Source organism: Harmonia axyridis, chromosome 7 (assembly GCF_914767665.1).
Source record: "Harmonia axyridis chromosome 7, icHarAxyr1.1, whole genome shotgun sequence".
NCBI lineage: Eukaryota > Metazoa > Arthropoda > Insecta > Coleoptera > Coccinellidae > Harmonia > Harmonia axyridis.
Genome location: NC_059507.1, coordinates 16,278,455 through 16,299,477, shown reverse-complemented (window position 1 = coordinate 16,299,477; position 21,023 = coordinate 16,278,455). Strand labels below are relative to the sequence as shown.

Here is a 21,023-nt window from a genome sequence, read left to right as displayed (position 1 = left end):
CTTGCTGCCATGCTTCAACCATTTCTTTCGTTTTCGATGATGTCAGAGCCTCTATTTTGTTCTTGGTTGTAAGGCCTTCTAATGCTTCAGCTATGTTATTTGCTTTCTCAATATTTAATTGCAATGTTAGGAATGGTTCAATATTTACTGTGGTTTCATATCCGGTTTTATGGATTCTTGAACAGAAAAGTCCTCCGAATATATCACTTATCGGTGTCTTGTCCATTTGTATTTTTCTTGTTACATTCCCTTTGTTCTTAGGACCCCTCACTTCCCAATCATCCACATCTATTTTCACTTCTTTTTTGGCTGCTTGAATATTTTCGTCATGGCTAATCAATTTCATTATCCCCATCATTCCATCATTGAGTCCATTCAACAGAAGGCCCAAGAACTCTTCGGCATCCTCTTGTCGGCCTTCAACAAGGATAGAATCGCTACGTGTTCCGTTTAGCATTGAATAAAACGATGAGGCCTCAAACGAATTGCCATTATCTATATTGACGAAAGTTTGCTTCTTGTTCTTCTTTTTTGAACGTGACCCAAGTCTTACATTGGGCAGATTATCGAAGTTATTCATAAATTTATACCTGGAATAGTTGAATAATTAAAATACATATATAAAATTGTTATTCAATCAAAGTTGCAAATTATATTAATTTATACTTACATATTTTCAATCGTTGTTATTGAATAACTTCGGAGAAAGCGATCTCGAAGAACTGCTAAAAACCGATAAAACCATTGTAGTATAGTTATTTATAATACAAGTGCAGAAGGCATTGATATTCTTCCACGAGTTCAAAATTCAAAAACGAGCCACGAAGTGGCGAGTTTTGGAATGAACGAGTGGTAGAATGAGCCTTCTGTACGAGTATTATACATTATTTTCTCTAATTCATTGCATTTTCATTGAAATTAATGAAATATTTCCATAAATATATTTTAGTAATTTTTGCATTGAAAAATGTTGGTTGGCAGAACTGATTTCTTTAAGGCAAATTGATGAATTGACAGATAAAGCCGTGGCGGAAAGTTCGGAGTACCACCATAGAATAATGAAATATAACCATGAAAACTGTGCGTTTCTGATATATTCTCGCACGATTTTGTTCTACAAGATGTGGAAGAATGAACGGAATAACCACAGAATTAGAGAAAGAGATTTTAATGCTAGACACGGGCTCTGGGGCTGTGTTTTAAACAATATCAACGGACTAACTTTTTTCGAATACCTAGAAACTAATCAAAATTGCCTTATTCATCATCCTTCTGAACCCACGCATTATCCGCCTAACAATAATACTCCCTCAATAATCGACCTCCTAGTAGCACGACTTGTACCCAATATAAGCACCCCTGAATCTCTACCTGACCTCAGACCATAACGTAGTAACTTTCACCATTACAAATACCTGTAGAGATAGTAACTCTAAGAAAATCTTTGATTATTCGACCACAGATTGGAAAGAATATCGAAGAATTCTGAACAATAAAATCGTCATAAACAACAACATTGACTCGATAGAAAAGCTTGAGGAGGAGGTGATAAAAATCACGGAAAATATAATTTATACCAGGAATCAAACCACTAAATTAAAAACCATTTTCCCATACAACGATGACCTCTCACCAGAAATAAAGAATCTTATACAATTAAGAAATCGGGCTCGTAAACGTTGGCAGAAATACCGGAACCCTTATGATAACGACCTGAGAATAAGAATTAAAATTGGCGAATATAAAAATAAAATAATGGAAGAAAAACTTTCCAAATTAACTCCATCAAATGGTTCCTTGTGGAAAGTAACGAAATTCTTGAAGAAAAAACCACAAGAAATACCTACTCTTTCAAGTAATTCTATCGATTGCATAACAGACGAACAAAAAACGGAACTCTTGGCGGAAACCTATGAAAAAACTCATGACATAGGCCCGACAAACAGTTCCGAAGACAAAAAAATAATTGAAATAGTAGAAAATTACCTAAGTAGCCATAGCAATACTAACAACGAATCGAAAAAATATCATACCCAACCACTAGAAATTAAAAACATTATTAAAAACTTGGCAAACAATAAATCCCCCGGAATAGATGAAATTGATAACAAACTGATCAAGAACCTTTCTAAAAAGGCAATCGTTCAACTTAATTATATAATCAACGCCATATATGTATATACACCTCCTTAATTAGACCAATCATTACGTACGCGGCACCGGCCAGGGACCGTATTCTCGACAAGTGATCTTTCAAAACGTATTCGTACTTTCAGTGCTCTGAGCACTGAATGCACGTATACGTTTTGAAAGATCACTTGTCGAGAAAACGTCCTCTGGTGTCACTTGATACCAGGGCCGACACGACCGTTACAAATTTTCCAAAATAGAATGCTGAGGCTTATCACTAACAAGGACAGATACACAAGAATGACGGATTTGCACGAATTAGCAGGTATTGAAACAATAAAAAATCACATAGATAGAATTTCCGCGAACTTTTACGAAAAAACGAGATACGTGAGCGATCCCGTTAACAAAATAACTTCGACTAGTTGGAACTCGAAAAGCGTCAATGAAAAACATGCCCTTCCCTACGAGCATTTACCCATATAATAGAAATCACATTAGATACAAAAATAGCTAACAAGTACTACTGTTATTGTTACTGTAATTATTGTTGTTTTTGTTGATGTTATTTTTTATATTTCATTTTATATATTGTTGATACTGCTTAAGCCCAGGATACTGGGAAATAATGAAAACAGGTTTTTCCCTGCTTCTTCCTGTGGATACTTTGAATATAAGTACTAACTTAAAACATTAAAAAAAAACAAAACCTCTGAATATCTAAAGGCGTCCAGCCAAAATATTATTATTATTGTAGGTAAATCATGTATAGGAACTACTAAAATATCAAACAACAAATGATGTAAACCATTATAACATGTACATATTGAAATATAATAAAAACTATAAAAGCAAAAAAATTGTATCAAATAAAATTAATGATGATTTTAAAATAATAGGGATTCCCACATTCCCATTTCATTCAGGGTGTACAATTTTCCAGCGTCAATTATACATTTCTCGAAAATCGAAATGAAATCTGAAAATTGGAATTAGAGCTTCAGGTTAGTTTCTCTTGCATAATTTGCGAAGATATACTTGCGATGAGTATTTTTATATAGAGTGCACAATTTCCGAGATCCAATCGGATGACTCTGGAGAACTGAATCCTCCTGAAATTTTATAGTTGAGATGTTAACTCCAGGTCATTATTCCATTGCATAATTCTTGAAGGTATACACTAAGTTATTGACGATTATATACAGGGTGTATTATTTTTGAATAGCAATTAGACGATTATTTCCTTTTATAATAGAGGAAATCATTGAGGAAATATATAATAATTGATTAACAATTATACAAAGTGTACAAATTTGGGATACGAATTTCACATTCCTGGAAAATAACAACTGGAGAAATTGAGTCCGTATGGAATCTTAAAATTTCTTATTCTGCCATTGCATAATTCTTGAAGGTATTCGAATAACGAGTCGGACATGTTCATTGGAATTTTTGGTTGCTTCTTTGTGTTTCAACAAAAACTTCATATACAGGATGTTTCGTGTCGACTTGATTGTCACTTAATTGAAATTATTCGATATTATTCCGATCCCTGAAATATACAGGATGTGCGTTTGTCTTGGGTATTTATGGAATTAGTGATACCTTAGTGTCTGGCTTTATAGTAGTCCGATATCGATTATACTTTTTAGATTGGTCCATACTCTATTTATATTTCGGTTCTTCTATAAGAAACAAGGACATATATAACAGATCTGCGGCCAATGCAGTTCTATGGACAATATGGATTTATGGGCAATGTAGATCTACCTACAAGGTGTATCTACGGTCAAAGAGGCTCTATGGGCTACAATGATCTATCTACAAGGTAGATCTACGGCGCGTACTAGTTCTATATACTAAGTCAGGAATCAGTACTATGGGGGGGAAAGGGGAAAGAAACGTGTTTTTTTAAAAGGGAAGAAAAGTTTAGACTTTTTTCGACCGTTGGGAGGGGAGGAGAAAGGGACGCGATAATACGTTTCGAAAGAAGAAAGACGGACATTTGTTACGGTACCGGGGTTTTTCGGCAAAAGTACCCCGATTATTTTATAATTATTCTCAAACCCGACGAAAAAATCGATTTTCGTCGAAAAGTGAAAACTTCTAGAAACGAGATGGGGCGTAGGATATCGTCGGGACGAGATGTTTTGGCTCAATCTGACGCACGAAAGATGAACTGGAAAAGTAACGGAGCCCTTTTTTCGATTTTCGTCTTTGTTTTCTCGAAAAATTCACGCAAAAATGTGCAATTTTGGTAACATTTTGACGTTTCTCTTAAATCTGTGTTCCCCGATATCATCCATCGATGGCATTCAAAGTAGGAACGCCCCTAATTATAAATACGAAACGTCAGATGATATTCGACTAGAAACATTGAAATTTGGACGAATTCAGAGGAAAGATGCAAGAAAAGATGATTAATATACGATTTCTATCCTTTTTTCCATGTATATTTGGTGATATTTTCAAACGGAATCGTTTTGTGTCAATGGGAAACTTGATAAGCCAGAAGTCTCTACAGGAGTCATTTGAGGAGTTTTTAACGAGATATTCAAGGAAATAATAAACTACCACTGTATGTACCGCCCTTTTATGATGGTATTATTGCGTTTTGTTGAGGTTTTCATGGAAATTCGTCAAATTTTGAAGCATTCCGTTTCATGTGAATTGTCAAGGACAAACGTAAAGATATCATTTCGGACAGATATTAGCATCCAACCTGAAGTAAGCCGGTAGGTAGAGATATTTTAATTAGACATCCTTTATATTTAACGATTTTTTAAACGAAAATCATGAAAATTCATCAACTTATAGAATTTCTGTCACCATTTATTTTGACATTTTTCCTATAAGAAGCACAAATGCACCAAATTATTCAAAGGCATTGTAGCCGGATCGTTAGGGATGCGGTCGTTCAAACTGAAGTCTCTATGGGTTGCGAGTTCAAGTCTTGCAGCAGGTCATAATTTTTTTTTCTTATTTTTGCGCCAGTTATTATTTTTTATATTATTCGGCGGTGAATGCTTCGAAATATTTATATGGATCAATTTTTTTTTGGTCTATTGTGTGAATGATTCCGTAGTATACACATATAATTATGTTTTTCCGATTTTCAAAGTACATACATATAAGAATAACGATTATACATTGTTTTTTTTCAAGTTGCCTATTGGAGGTTTTTCGATAAATTGACCAATTTGAAATTTTAAAATGAAAGGGATTCCTACATTTCCATATTATACAGAGTGTACATTTTTCGAGCGCCAATTATGCTTTTCTGTAAAATAGAAAACTTATGAAATCTGAAAATTGAAATTTCAAGTTAGATTTCACATAATTTGCGAAATTATACGTGCGATGAATAACGTTTATACAGAGTGTACAATTTCCGAGTACCAATTTCCGAGATGTCTCTGGAGAACTGAAAACTTTTCTTATAGTTGACATGTTAGCTCTAGGTTATCATTTCATTGCATAATTCTTGAAGGTATACAGGTGGGGATTGACGGTTATATACAGAGTGTATTATTTTCGAGTGGCTATTAGACGTTTATTCTTCATTATCATAGAGAAAATCATTGAGGAAATATATAATAATTAATTAACAATTATACAGGGAGTAGAAAATTGGGATAACAATTTGATATTTGTGAAAAATTAGACACAATGAAATCTGAAAATTGGATGGATAAAACCCAATGGCTTTCGAGCAATAATGAACATCACCACATGGGAAGCTTCAGCAATTAATTATAAATAATAATTCAATAAATGAAATTTATACAGGATGAGGAATTTAGTGGCAATTAGATATTTCTGAAGAATTGAGACAATATAAAATATGAAAATTGAGAATTGAAATTACAGCTTCTTTTTTTTACAATAGATTGGGATTTTTTCTTTTCATTTGTGTTTCTACAAGAAATTTATATACAGGATGTTTCATGTAAATATACAGTTTATACAGGGTTGAGTTGATTGTCAGTTGATACGAATTATTCGATATTATTCCAATCCTCAAATTACATACAAGATGCGCGTTACTCACGCGTATATTCAAGAAACCTTAGTATCTCGCTTTATCTTAGTCCGATATCGATTTTACAGGAGAAATGGGAGTATTTATGAATGAATTCGAAGGTAGATCTATGGGCTATATTGATCAAACTAAACGGTAGATCTATGGGCTATATTGATCTACCTACAAGGTAGATCTATGGGCAACAATGATCTACCTACAAGGTAGATCTGTGGGCAACATTGATCTATATAAAAGGTAGATCTGTGGGCAACATTGATCTACCTAAAAGGTAGATCTATGTGCAACATTGATCTACCTACCTATTGATCTATGGGCTACATTTATCTACCTACAAGGTAGATCTACGGCGCGTACTAGTCTATATACTAAGTCAGGAATCAGTACTATGGGGGGGAAAGGGGAAAGAAACGTGTTTTTTTAAAAGGGAAGAAAAGTTTAGACTTTTTTCGACCGTTCGCAAAGAAGTAGTAAGGGACGCGATAATACGTTTCGAAAGAGGAAAGACGGACATTTGTTACGGTAACGAGGTTTTTCGGCAAAAATACCCCGATTATTTTATAATTATTCTCAAACTGGACGAAAAAATCGATTTTCGTCGAAAAGTGAAAACTTCTAGAAACGAGATGGGGCGTAGGATATCGTCGGGACGAGATGTTTTGGCTCGATCTGATGCACGAAAGATGAACTGGAAAAGTAACGGAGCCCTTTTTTCGATTTTCGTCTTTGTTTTCTCGAAAAATTCACGCAAAAATGTGCAATTTTGGTAACATTTTGACGTTTCTCTTAAATCTGTGTTCCCCGATATCATCCATCGATGGCATTCAAAGTAGGAACGCCCCTAATTATAAATACGAAACGTCAGATGATATTATTCTACTAGAAACATTGAAATTTGGACGAATTCAGAGGAAAGATGCAAGAAAAGATGATTCACATTCGATTCAGATACGTTTTTCGAGGTATATTCGATGATATTTTCAAACAGAATCATTTTGTGTCAGTCGAATACATTCCTTTGCTGAAGCTTCTACTGGACTTATTTTGGTTATTTGAGGTGTTTTCAACGAGATATTTAAGCAAAGAATGGACTGAAATGGTAGGAAACGTCCTTTTCTGATGGTATCTTCGAGTTTTGTTGAGATTTTCATGGAAATTGGTCAAATCTTATAGAATTCCGTTTCATGTGAATTGTCAAGGACATACGTAAATATATCATTTTGGAGAGATATCAGCATTTGATTCGAAGAAAACCGGTAGGTAGAGATATTTTATTTCGATTTCCTTTATATTTAACGATTTTTTAAACGAAATTCATGAAAATTCATCAACTTATAGAATCTCTGTCACCAGTTATTTTGACATTATTCCTATAAGAAGCACAAATGCACCTAATTTTGCAAAGGCATTGTGGCCGGATCGTTAGGGATGCGGTCGTACAAACTGAGGTCTCTATGGGTTGCGAGTTCAAATCTTGCAGCAGGTGATAATTTTTTTTTCTTATTTTTTCGCCAGTTATTAATTTTTATATTATTTGGCGATGAATGCTTCGGAATATTGAAATGGATCAATTTTTTTTTGGTCTATTGTGAGAATGATTTCGTAGTATACACATATGTATAATTATGTTTTTCCGATTTTCATAGTACATATAAGAATAACGATTATACATTGTTTTTTTTCAAGTTGCCTTTTGGAGGTTTTTCGATAAATTGACCGATTTGAAATTTTAGAGTGAGAGGGATTCCTACATTTCCATATTAGACAGGGTGTACAATTTTCGAGCGCCAATTATGCTTTTCTGTAAAATTGAAAACTTATGAAATCTGAAAATTGAAATTTCAAGTTAGATTTCTCTCACATAATTTGCGAAGATATACGTGCGATAAATAACGTTTCTACAGAGTGTACAATTTCGAAGTAACGATTGAATGTCTTTATAGAACAGAACCTTCTGAAATCTGATAGTTTATAGCTCCAGGTTATTATTCCATTGCATAATTCTTGAAGTTATATAGTAAAAGACTGACGATCATATACAGGGTGTATTATTTTCGAAATGCGAAAATACGAAATGTAACCTATTGAAATATCGTATTATAAGCTTCAGGTTTTTCTTCTTTCTCATAGTTTGTGAGAAAATTTAAAATAATTGATTAACAATTATACAAGGTGTTCAAATTTTGGGTACCAATTTGATATTTTTGGAAAATTAGACAAAATGAAATCTGAAAATTTGGATTATAGCTGTAGGTACATAATTTTCGGAAATATATGTACCATTTAATACCAATTAGATATTCCTGGAGAATAATTATTCCAGATATAACTATATAATTTTTCGAATAACATGTCGGACATGTTGATTGGTATTTTTGATTGCCTAATTGTATTTCAACGATAATTTCATATGGAGGGTGTAAATATACAGTTTATACAGGGTCAACTTGATTGCCACTTGATTTGAATTATTCGATATCATTTCAATCCTCAAATTAAGTACAGGGTGTGAGTTGCTCAGGAATATTCATGAAACCTTTGTATCTCGCTTTATATTTGTCCGATATCGATTATATAGGTACAGGAGATATGCAGTATTTGAATGAATTTTATATGGGGTGTACATCTGTGGCCAATGCAGATCTATGGACAATGAGGATCTATGGGCTACATTGATCTACCTACAAGGTGTATCTACGGGCAAAGAGGATCTATGGGCTACATTGATCTACCTACAAGGTAGATCTACGGCGCGTACTAGTTAGATATACTAATCGTGGAAACAGTACTATGGGGGGGAAAGGGGAAAGAAACGCGTTTTTTTAAAAGGGAAGAAAAGTTTACACTTTTTTCGACCGTTGGAAGGGGAGTAGGAAGGGACGCGATAATACGTTTCGAAAGAGGAAAGAAGGACATTTGTTACGGTACCGGGGTTTTTCGGCAAAAGTACCCCGATTATTTTATAAATATTCTCAAACTCGACGAAAAAATCGATTTTCGTCGAAAAGTGAAAACTTCTAGAAACGAGATGGGGCGTAGGATAACGTCGGGACGAGATGTTTTGGCTCAATCTGATGCACGAAAGATGAACTGGAAAAGTAACGGAGCCCTTTTTTCGATTTTCGTCTTTGTTTTCTCGAAAAATTCACGCAAAAATGTGCAATTTTGGTAACATTTTGACGTTTCTCTTAAATCTGTGTTCCCCGATATCATCCATCGATGGCATTCAAAGTAGGAACGCCCCTAATTATAAATACGAAACGTCAGATGATATTCGACTAGAAACATTAAAATTTGGACGAATTCAGAGGAAAGATGCAAGAAAAGATGATTAATATACGATTTCTATCCTTTTTTCCATGTATATTTGGTGATATTTTCAAACGGAATCGTTTTGTGTCAATGGGAAACTTGATAAGCCAGAAGTCTCTACAGGAGTCATTTGAGGAGTTTTTAACGAGATATTCAAGGAAATAATAAACTACAACTGTATGTACCGCCCTTTTATGATGGTATTATTGCGTTTTGTTGAGGTTTTCATGGAAATTCGTCAAATTTTGAAGCATTCCGTTTCATATGAATTGTCAAGGACATACGTAAATATATCATTTTGGAGAGATATCAGCATTTGATTCGAAGTAAACCGGTAGGTAGAGATATTTTAATTAGATATCCTTTATATTTAACGATTTTTTAAACGAAAATCATGAAAATTCATCAACTTATAGAATTTCTGTCACCATTCATTTTGACATTTTTCCTATAAGAAGCACAAATGCACCAAATTATTCAAAGGCATTGTAGCCGGATCGTTAGGGATGCGGTCGTTCACATTGAGGTCTCTATGGATTGCGAGTTCAAGTCTTGCAGCAGGTCATAATTTTTTTTTCTTATTTTTGCGCCAGTTATTAATTTTTATATTATTTGGCGGTGAATGCTTCGGAATATTTATATGGATCAATTTTTTTTTGGTCTATTGTGTGAATGATTTCGTAGTATACACATATAATTATGTTTTTCCGATTTTCAAAGTACATATAAGAATAACGATTATACATTGTTTTTTTTTCAAGTTGCCTATTGGAGGTTTTTCGATAAATTGACCAATTTGAAATTTTAAAATGAAAGCGATTCCTACATTTCCATATTATACAGGGTGTACATTTTTCGAGCGCCAATTATGCTTTTCTGTAAAATAGAAAACTCATGAAATCTGAAAATTGAAATTTCAAGTTTGATTTCACATAATTTGCGAAATTATACGTGCGATGAATAACGTTTATACAGAGTGTACAATTTCCGAGTACCAATTTCCGAGATGTCTCTGGAGAACTGAAAACTTTTCTTATAGTTGACATGTTAGCTCTAGGTTATCATTTCATTGCATAATTCTTGAAGGTATACAGGTGGGGATTGACGGTTATATACAGAGTGTATTATTTTCGAGTGGCTATTAGACGTTTATTCTTCTTTATCATAGAGAAAATTATTGAGGAAATATATAATAATTAATTAACAATTATACAAGGAGTAGAAAATTGGGATAACAATTTGATATTTGTGAAAAATTAGACACAATGAAATCTGAAAATTGGATGAATAAAACCCAATGGCTTTCGAGCAATAATGAACATCACCACATGGAAAGCTTTAGCAATTAATTATAAATAATAATTCAATAAATGAAATTTATACAGGATGAGGAATTTAGTGGCAATTAGATATTTCTGAAGAATTGAGACAATATAAAATATGAAAATTGAGAATTGAAATTACAGCTTCTTTTTTTTACAATAGATTGGGATTTTTTCTTTTCATTTGTGTTTCTACAAGAAATTTATATACAGGATGTTTCATGTAAATATACAGTTTATACAGGGTTGAGTTGATTGTCAGTTGATACGAATTATTCGATATTATTCCAATCCTCAAATTACATACAAGATGCGCGTTACTCACGCGTATATTCAAGAAACCTTAGTATCTCGCTTTATCTTAGTCCGATATCGATTTTACAGGAGATATGGGAGTATTTATGAATGAATTCAAAGGTAGATCTATGGGCTATATTGATCAAACTAAACGGTAGATCTATGGGCTATATTGATCTACAAGGTAGATCTATGGGCAACAATGATCTACCTACAAGGTAGATCTGTGGGCAACATTGATCTATATAAAAGGTAGATCTGTGGGCAACATTGATCTACCTAAAAGGTAGATCTATGTGCAACATTGATCTACCTACCTATTGATCTATGGGCTACATTGATCTACCTACAAGGTAGATCTACGGCGCGTACTAGTTCTATATACTAATCGACAAAACAGTACTATGGGAGGGAAAGGGGAAAGAAACGCGTTTTTTCAAAATGTCCTAAACGTTTAGACTTTTTTCGACCGTTCGGAGGGGAGTAGGAAGGGACGCGATAATACGTTTCGAAAGGGGAAAGACGGAATTTTGTTACGGTACGGTGTTTTTCGGCACAAGTACCCCGATTATTCTATAAATATTCCCAAACTCGACAAAAAAAACGATTTTCGTCGAAAAGTGAAAATTTCTAGAAACGAGATCGGGCGTAGGATATCGTAGGGACGAGATGTTTTTGCTCAATCTGATTTACGAAAGATGAACTAGAAAAGTAACGGAGCCCTTTTTTCGATATTCGTCTTTGTTTTCTCGAAAAATTCACGCAAAAATGTGTAATTTTGGTAACATTTTGACGTTTCTGTTAAATCTGTGTTTCCCGATATCATCTATCGATGGCATTCAGAGTAGGAACGCCCCAAATATAAGTACGAAACGTCAGATGATATTCGACTAGAAACATAGAAATTTGGACGAATTCAGAGGAAAAATGCAAGAAAAGATGATTTCTATCCTTTTTTCCATCTATCTTTGATGATATTTTCAAACGGAATCGTTTTGTGTCAATGGGAATCTACGTTCGACAGAAACCTCTACAGGAGTCATTTGGTTATTTGAGGAATTTTCGACGAGCTATTTAAGGAAAGAATGGACTGCAATGGTAGGAACCGACTTTTTAAGATGGTATCTTTGCGATTTGTTGAGATTTTCATGAAAATTGATCCAATCTTATAACATCCCGTTTCATGTAAATTGTTAAGCAATGACGTAAATATTGCACTTTGGACAGATAACAGCATTCAAGGCGAAGTAAACCGGTAGGTACAGATATAAATATTAGATTTCCTTCATATCTAACGGTTTTTTAGACGAAAACCATAAAAATTCTTCAACTTTATAGAATCTTTGTAACCTCAGATTTCGAATTCCTACGTATAAGAAGCACAAATGCATTCAATTAGCCAAGGCAAATTTGGCCGAGGTGTCAAACACGTGGACTTAATATTATAAGGCCCGGTGTACACATCCGACTTTTGCAGTTGCGACACCGTTGCGGTGTCGGCGGGTAGTGTACATGCCCCCCATTTGATTCTTTGTACCACAACCCGCAAGATGGTAGTTGCGACGCTGCAACGGCACGGCGGGTAGTGTACATGCTCCCATTTGATTCTTTGTAACACAAGCCGCAAGTACGACACCGCAACGGCGTCGCAACTGCAAAAGTCGGATGTGTACACCGGGACTAAGAGTCTGTGGTGCTACAAACACGCCATTGGACCCTACGTGAAAAAGTGCCTGTATAATGTTTTAATTTCAGAGCTCTATCATCAGTATTAGCGAAGATATAAATGTTTTTCGATATCACCATTTTTCCAATTTTCACTTATAACTCTAAAACAAAAGAAGGTGGCCAAAAATGAATACTACTTTTGTTAGTTTCTCAGAAAAAGAGACCGTGAATGGGGTATCAGATTTTGTCTATCTCATCTGGTTTAAAAGTTGTAGTGCTAAAACATCGAAATTTGGCCAACCTTGTACATCCAACTTTATCTCATAATTGAGATATCATTCGCTGACGTTTGCCTGGTTATATGATGATATTCTTCGGATAACTAGCTGTGTTGTTCCAAATTTCCTTATTCTTAAAAATGTTCAGGGTAAATAATACTTAATACCATTAAAATAGCACGTTATATTACCTTCATTCGGTTCTACTTTTCATGATAGCTCGACTTTTAAAATTCATTAATCAGATTATAATCAATCGCTTAAAAATACAACTGATTGCTTTTTTACAAGTTCTTAACTTCAGGAAGATGAATCATTTCTTCCTTTGAGCATGAAAAATTCACTAAACTGCCTTTTTTCTTCAAAAACAAACCTTCATTAAAATTAAATTCGATTTATCGATATATTAGTAGCACCTCTGATATATCGGCAAAGTTTAGATATAAAAATCAAATTTAAATGGCCTAATTCGATATCAGGAAGGCGAAAAACAATCATTGATGAAAAAAACAACAATTACTCAAATTCTGGAGAGGTGAAATTCATTCTGAATTGAAGGAACAATCTCGCATCTATACCTTTGTTTCTACTTATCATCATATTGATTCAATCATCAATCTCAGCCAATCTATTCGTATACACATCAGAATGAAACAAATTTCGTGGTAAGCATAATATGGTACTGTTTCGACACTTGCAACATAACGTGCGATGAGGAACAGTCTTTTTCTATTTAAAGAAAAATAGTGAAAACTTTCTGACTACAGTACAGTTTTACTTTCCAGAACATTTCATCGAAGGCGGCCTTTTCGAAAACCATCATTTAATGGTTTATTTCTGATACATTATTTGTTACCTTCTTCAACCCGCATCTATATTCAATGCATTTGAAAATTCTCGTCCATTGTGTTGAGTAGTTTCACAGAGACATATTATGATTGGGTTCTTGAAAGAAGTGTATCAAGGCCAAATAGGTTAGTAATATGTACTGTGTGAGAATTATACTTCACATCCAAAAATATAAATAGTATCGTTAATAGCAAATGACGAATGTTGAAGATCAAAATAGTACCACGCCACAAAAGCCAGTCAGAAGATATTCTCATATTCAACTCTCTAAAGTTACATAGTATGAGATTCTCCTCTTTCAGATATATTGAATCATATGACTAGTTGGTTGAATGGTAGATTTGAAGCACAAGTGTGATATGCAAATATTCCATAAAAAATTAAGGTAAATCTTCCAAATAATGAGTGTAACCAGTTCTCCAAAACACGTATTGAGTATTTGTTGTTTTTTAATATGAGCATTTTATACTGGCATCCCAATATAGGTGGGCTTTGAAATAACTAGCTAACCATTATGACTTATATTGAAAACAATACATAATTCTAGAATTTCGTCTTCCGTCTATCTTCTACATCAACGAAACGGTTTTACCAATCATTTCCCATGTGGAAAAATCATGTTAGACCATTTAACTATTTTTTCGTAAAGAAACTGATCGATCAATTTTAAAGGCTATAATGATCGTGAAAAGTTGAAATTCAGGAAAATGAAATTAATGATAATTGAATATATATATGGCTTTATCCACAGCTAAATCAAATCATCCAAAGGTCTCATACCAATGCTATAGCACTATCAATTATGAAAACTCATCAAATTAACACAATGGCAAAAAAAACTTTTTTTGAATATAAGATGATACAATTTTTAATGTTTTCGGTCCTTATTTGAAAAAAAAACTGTTCGCTTTCCAACCATCAAAAAATTATCAGATCAATCATACCTACAAGCGATAAAATAATATAGTTATATACTAGCGATAAAGAAAATAGTATTTGTCGCTATATCGAGATCTGAATATATACAGGGTGAGTCTTGGATGTGTAAATATATGTGGGATCCGAATTCTTAACCAATGATACGCTACTGACTTGACGATACGAAAACTACGCGATCGATCTTCAAACGGTGGACCATGCAGATTTATCGATATAGGGAGACGTAAGGGGAAGAGGTACTTGAGACTTAAGACTGAGACTGGAGTACGATACAGGAACGAGGGTGGAATTTGACGTTGGAGAATAGACGGACATAGTTAGAATTCGACGTTAGAAAATAGACGGACATAGTTAGAATTCGACGTTAGAGAATAGACAGACATAGTTAGAATTCGACGTTAGAGAATAGACAGACATAGTTAGAATTCGACGTAAGAGAATAGACGGACATAGTTAGAATTCGACGTGAGAGATTAGAGGGATTAGACGCATAGAGTTCAACGTAAAATAATAGACGCAGCGAGTTAGATAATTTCGACGTTAGATATAGTCGGATCTACTCGAATAATTAGACGGAATAAAATAACTTCGATAGACGAAAGTTCAGTGGCTGTACATTCATTTGACGTTGAGATTATACAAAGTGTGAATAAACAGTAGTTAAGTTCCGGCGGCCTTTTTATAACCCCTAGACAACGATATAAAAACCCTACATATACATTTATATTATATCGTTGTTTATTTCATTTCGTACAAGTATTGCCATTAACCTTACATTCTCAAATAAATGCTATTTATCTGTGAAAGTTCTAACACAGACTAGTAGTCTGTGGTTTTAAGTTTGAACTTCAAATTTCGAGTGTTGCCAAATTTAAAAACAGCAGTTCGAGTATTCGAGTATTGAAATAGCTGATGACAAGTTGTATATACGGATCAACCCCAGTGATTTTCGGCCGAATGGAATTATCCTGCGAGAATTAAAAAAAATTTTTTCTTGAAGAAGTCCAACTTACCACCCGACAATTAGTGCCCTTGATACATTTTCAAGAATAGGACAAAGCGACCCTATAATACATAAAGTGAATACCAAGAATCCACTCACTCTGATACATCAAATTATAGGCACATCCTTCTCAGTATTACAACATTTCGTTGAGGAGCAAGATCCTGATATATTAGCTATAACCGAGCACTGAAAGAATCATCAACAACTCGAATTATACAAACTGCAAGGATATAAACTTGTTTCTAGTCATTGTAGAAACATGAACTAACATAGAGAGAGGTTGTGCTATTTTCTGTAGGAATAATATGTCGTGTAAAGCGCGTCCAGACTTTGAAGTGTTCAATGTAGATCGGGTAGTTGAGTTCACATGCATACCCCAAGCAAGTATCGAATTTTTTTTGACTGTCTTCAGCTTATTTTAGATAAATGCCTTAGTGAACATGTAAATTTTTTATTGGCAGGTGATTTTAATGTTGATTTGATGACTGACCAAAGAGAGAATTTATGATTTGAGTGGAAAGCTATGGTGCAAATGAAACTATTGCGAAGTCAATTAGGGTAACTCGACTCTCTGCTTCATGTCTGGATAATATAATTAGAGATTTAGAATTTTGATTATGAATTAATTCTTTGTGAATGCGACAACGAAAAAAATCATAATATTCACGAAGATAGGAAAAATCTGAAAGTTTCCTAGTCCGGATCTGATTTACTCGATTTCAGAAATATTGAAGGAAGGTGATAGTGAAGGGTGACAAAACTTCAAAATTTGAAATTATTCGATCGATTAGTTGAAGAGTTACCGAACTGTGATATTTAACTCATGAAATGAACATCACCCTGTATATCCGGAAGAACTCGATGATCTTCATTCATGGTATCCGTTTGTCGCATTCTTCCCGGGACAGCCTGTATAGAGACATTAAATCACAGCCCAAACGGGACCATCTAGAGCAAAAATGACGAGAATAAGACCCCCCTCGAAATCGTCCCGAGATCCCGGGAAAACTTTCAAACCTTCGATTCTCTTCGCGGTTTTCGAGTATGCGGGGTGTTGCGGATTATTTATTTGACATTGCAAGTCTCATTTCTCTGTGGTCCCTGTGGACAATTCGTCTGTCATGTTATAATATAATAAATATTCCATTTCGATATATAGGAATAGCAACTGTCGGTCTTATAGCTAATGTCGGAAGAGCTATCGTTATGGAAAAATACCCAGTTGAAGATAAGGTCCTCAGAACTCTAATCATGGCAGAATTCTTAGGGCCTTGTCTTCCTGAAGACCTATTTCTGAATGTGGATGACGCACAAGCTCTATTCATTTCATCTGCAGAAGCACTAAGAACTACCCACCCAGTTCTACAGAGGGTTGTCCTACTTACAATGTTGCAGATTATGACATAGCTAAGGCTGATCCGACATCTTCTATAAGAAGTGAGGATTATCTAAGAACGCTTGGTAATCCCTAGGCCGATGACTTCTCACGAGAAATTTTGTCTCTCCAACAGGCAATGAGATTTATTGTCATTTAGCAACCTCTTGCAACAATGCTTAGAAGATGACATTCCTTCAAACGATAATTCATACAACAGTTAGTTACATGTTGGTATCCTCCAATGTCTTTATTAAATAGATACGTAGCATTAGAATAGATCATATTCCACTGATACCACACTGAGAAAAATGATATGGCTTATATTTAATAAATGATTATTTGATCGATATTTATTTATAGTAATCTCAGTAAGCCAATAACAAGTATATCTGATTTCCATCAAAGAAATCAACAAATATGAGTTATTTTTAGTTAATAACAAATTTATTCAGGCCAAATTTATTTAGACCAAATATTATTCATTCCATGCAAATAAATGATTATTAGAAATATTTAATTCAAAGTATATATTTCAGTGAAATATACATTCGTTAATAGTTAACATATTTATTTGTCTACTCCACTCATTCTTTATACTTGTCGAATCTTGTCTTTCGCTATCGACCAATAGGACGAATCGCGGCGCCCTGCATGACCGTATTTGCGCAGGTCTGAAGGGTCCGCAGTGCGTACTGCGTACTCCACAGGAGAAGAGTTCAGTACACATACTTTCTTTTCGTAGTTCGAAGTAGTATTACTATTATTTATTATAGACTAAGATCAGAATATCTATATCACGCAATCATAATATTTATATGTATTAGTTGTGACTGTGAATCTGAAGATATCAAGGCATAAGTATACCGAATATGGAAAACTTTTTGGAGGAAGGAGGATTGATGCATCTTAAAGAATCTCTGGAGGGTAAGTGTTATGCATATAAAATTAATTCTGCTAAATGTGTACAAGAACACAATATACACGATTAATTTTCGTGAAATTAATTGTTTCTGGCCAAATTTTGATCATGGATTACGAAAAATTGTGTTCTGTTCTAGTTTTTAGAAAAAAATCGCAAAAATTTCCAGAGTAACCCTACTTTATTTCGTTATTTCGTTTTCTTCTGGTCTATTCCTTTGATGTATATTCGTAATAAATACAAAAATATAGATGTGCAATACGAATTTACCATTTACATTGCCAGAAATGGTCAAAAAATGAGAATTCCTTGCAGGAAATCCGCCATATCAAATTGGATTTAAGAAATCTGACGGTGGATTTTGCAGTGTTACCGGTTAGTATCAATTTAAGATTATTTCATGATAACTGAATATACTATTACCTCTTATATCTATGATATCTGTAATTAATACGAAATGGAAACACTGACATACACTTCTCCAGAAGGAGTTATGGCGGAATAGATAAACAATGAGGAAATTCTTATTTTTGAGCATTTCTGGTAATGTAAATCGTGAAATTGTATCACAAATCTATCTTATTGTATTCATTATGAACATACATCGAAAGAATAGTACGGAACAGAGCGAAATAACGAAATAGAAAAACTTTGTGATTTTTTTAATTCTAAAACGAAACACCCTTTATACGTATGTTAATAATTATTCTCCTATTTTGTCAAAGATTATACTTTGTTGTAGAAAATGGAATAGATTCAATTGACCTAATAACACAACTTGTACAGGATAAATCGTTCGAAGAGACAGTGCCTCGATTGGGAGATCGATTGAAGATAAAAAGGAAACTATCCCTTTCTCAAAAGTGAGTCGTTCATTACATACCTACATCTGCTTTTTTATCACCATAACCTTAGCATTCTTACACTTATTTCGTTGACTTGGAGACTACTGCATGATATATCCAATATTTATTTAAATGTGCATGTATTTAGTTAATCTATATTACCCTATATTTTGATTGATTTATGTTTAAAATATATCTACAGGACTTGTTATGATGAGGTAACAGACCAAATTTCTACGAAGAAAATCATAATAGACGTTCCGGATATCCATGCAACCCCATCTGAAGTACAGTCGTTACGCAGTACTTCCTCGATTGATTTGGATTTCACATATACACCGATTGTGTTCAACATTACACCTACACCTGTGTTGTCCAGTATTATAATTGGAGATAATACATTCCACTTGGAGCAATTGTTGCAGAATTCACTCATGGGTAGGGCTATTATCGAACTCTATAGAACGAACGGACAATTATCAACAACTTGTCAATCTTATTTGGTGGAGTTAATCGTTCAACATTTGATAAACATCCAACCTTTCAGGTAATAATGAATATAACTAAACAGTTTTTAATTTAACTAATAACTTTCTTTCTTTCAAGGAGACTAACGAATGAGGACTTTAGAAGACTATCGAAACATATTGTCGAACTATTTCCTGGTGAATTACACCAAGTATATTTCACCTCTCCAATAAAAAAAAGAAATTCCAAAGATAACAAAAGTGGGGTGGCGAGGGGCAAACTTGTTGACAAATATAGGAATAGGCTGACATTCCTAAGAAAATCAGGAATCATTTCTGCTAAATATACAGATAAAGAAGAGATTAATACACCTGAACCTAATGAAAGAAATCTTGAAGATGGTATGCAATTTCATAGTTTGATTATATTTTAGTATTACTTCTGAGTTTTTTGTAGATGACTTCGAAGAAGATTTGGTTTGGCTGATACATAACAGGGAACCCTGGGGAGAAGTGATAAATAAATGGTCTCAGACCTTTGAATATAGGAAACAACTCATCAGGCAGGATATAGAGTTTCAGGAGATTTTACAGAAATTTCCCATTATCAAAAATCCCCTAGGATACACTTTAATTGACATTGATTTCAAAAGGACATTCCAACCACAGTATCAATTAATTTTTAAAAAATTCGAGCCTATCTTCCACAAGCTTTTGGAGTTGAAGAAGAAAAACTTGAATCATGGTGATTTACTGATTGTAGATCTCATTCAATCGGAAAAAATTAATGTTGGTAAGATCCCAAAACTCAAATTACTGTTACCTAATAATCGTCTGAAGTATTGAAAGAAAGTCCCATAATTATTACCATTAACTTCATCCGATACCTACTCCTAGTCTAAACTTTCATTACTCCTATTCCTTTACATAATTACGATTGATTTTGGTAGATATTCAATATTGGAAGATAAGTATCCTATATATATTCTAATAGAGATATTCCATTTTCAGAAAGTCGTCATTACTACATGCTTACCTTATTGGCTTCCCTTTTACCACAAAAATCATATGGAAAGAAGGGCAACATATGGCACCCTACAATAACGGACAGCGTGAAGGGTGTTATAGTACATATTAAGGTAGGTTATTCACATTGAACATCAATATCTTCAATATCAGTAACTTTATTATTTTTTATCAGATTCCTGCTGAAATCGAGGACACAATTAATAGCAAGAGGAAATTTCTATCCAAGTACAACCTTCCTCTACTTCCTTTTGTGATTATACAAGGGCCATCCATTTCAGAAATTGAAAATGTTTATGTTGTCTACAATGATATCATTTATCGTTGCGATGGGGTACTGAAAGCAATTGATATATGTTTTCAGATTATACATATTTTCAACTTAAGATACCCTTATGAAAGCGAGAACATATGGATGTTTATTCAAATAGGTATGTACAACCTAAACACTCCTTATGATAAGATACCCAATATTTTGGATCTTGTCAACAAATGTTCATAGAAATTCAAAGTTCTTCAAATACTGGTTGCGTCAATCTTTTAAT

General features: G+C 33.9%; 2 protein-coding genes across 2 annotated transcripts; both read left to right on the top strand.

Moving 5' to 3' along the window:
- Positions 1 to 17,582: 17,582 nt before the first annotated feature.
- Positions 17,583 to 19,382, top strand: LOC123685269. Its single transcript, XM_045624924.1, has 4 exons — positions 17,583 to 18,145; positions 18,883 to 19,003; positions 19,188 to 19,331; positions 19,379 to 19,382. The coding sequence occupies exons 1-4, from the start codon at positions 18,091 to 18,093 to the stop codon at positions 19,380 to 19,382; spliced, it is 324 nt and encodes a 107-aa protein (XP_045480880.1). The 5' UTR covers positions 17,583 to 18,090.
- Positions 19,331 to 20,981, top strand: LOC123685465. The gene is made up of 5 exons (XM_045625170.1): positions 19,331 to 19,532; positions 19,592 to 19,854; positions 19,910 to 20,245; positions 20,464 to 20,591; positions 20,654 to 20,981. The coding sequence occupies exons 1-5, from the start codon at positions 19,420 to 19,422 to the stop codon at positions 20,978 to 20,980; spliced, it is 1,167 nt and encodes a 388-aa protein (XP_045481126.1). The 5' UTR covers positions 19,331 to 19,419; the 3' UTR covers position 20,981.
- Positions 20,982 to 21,023: the final 42 nt, after the last annotated feature.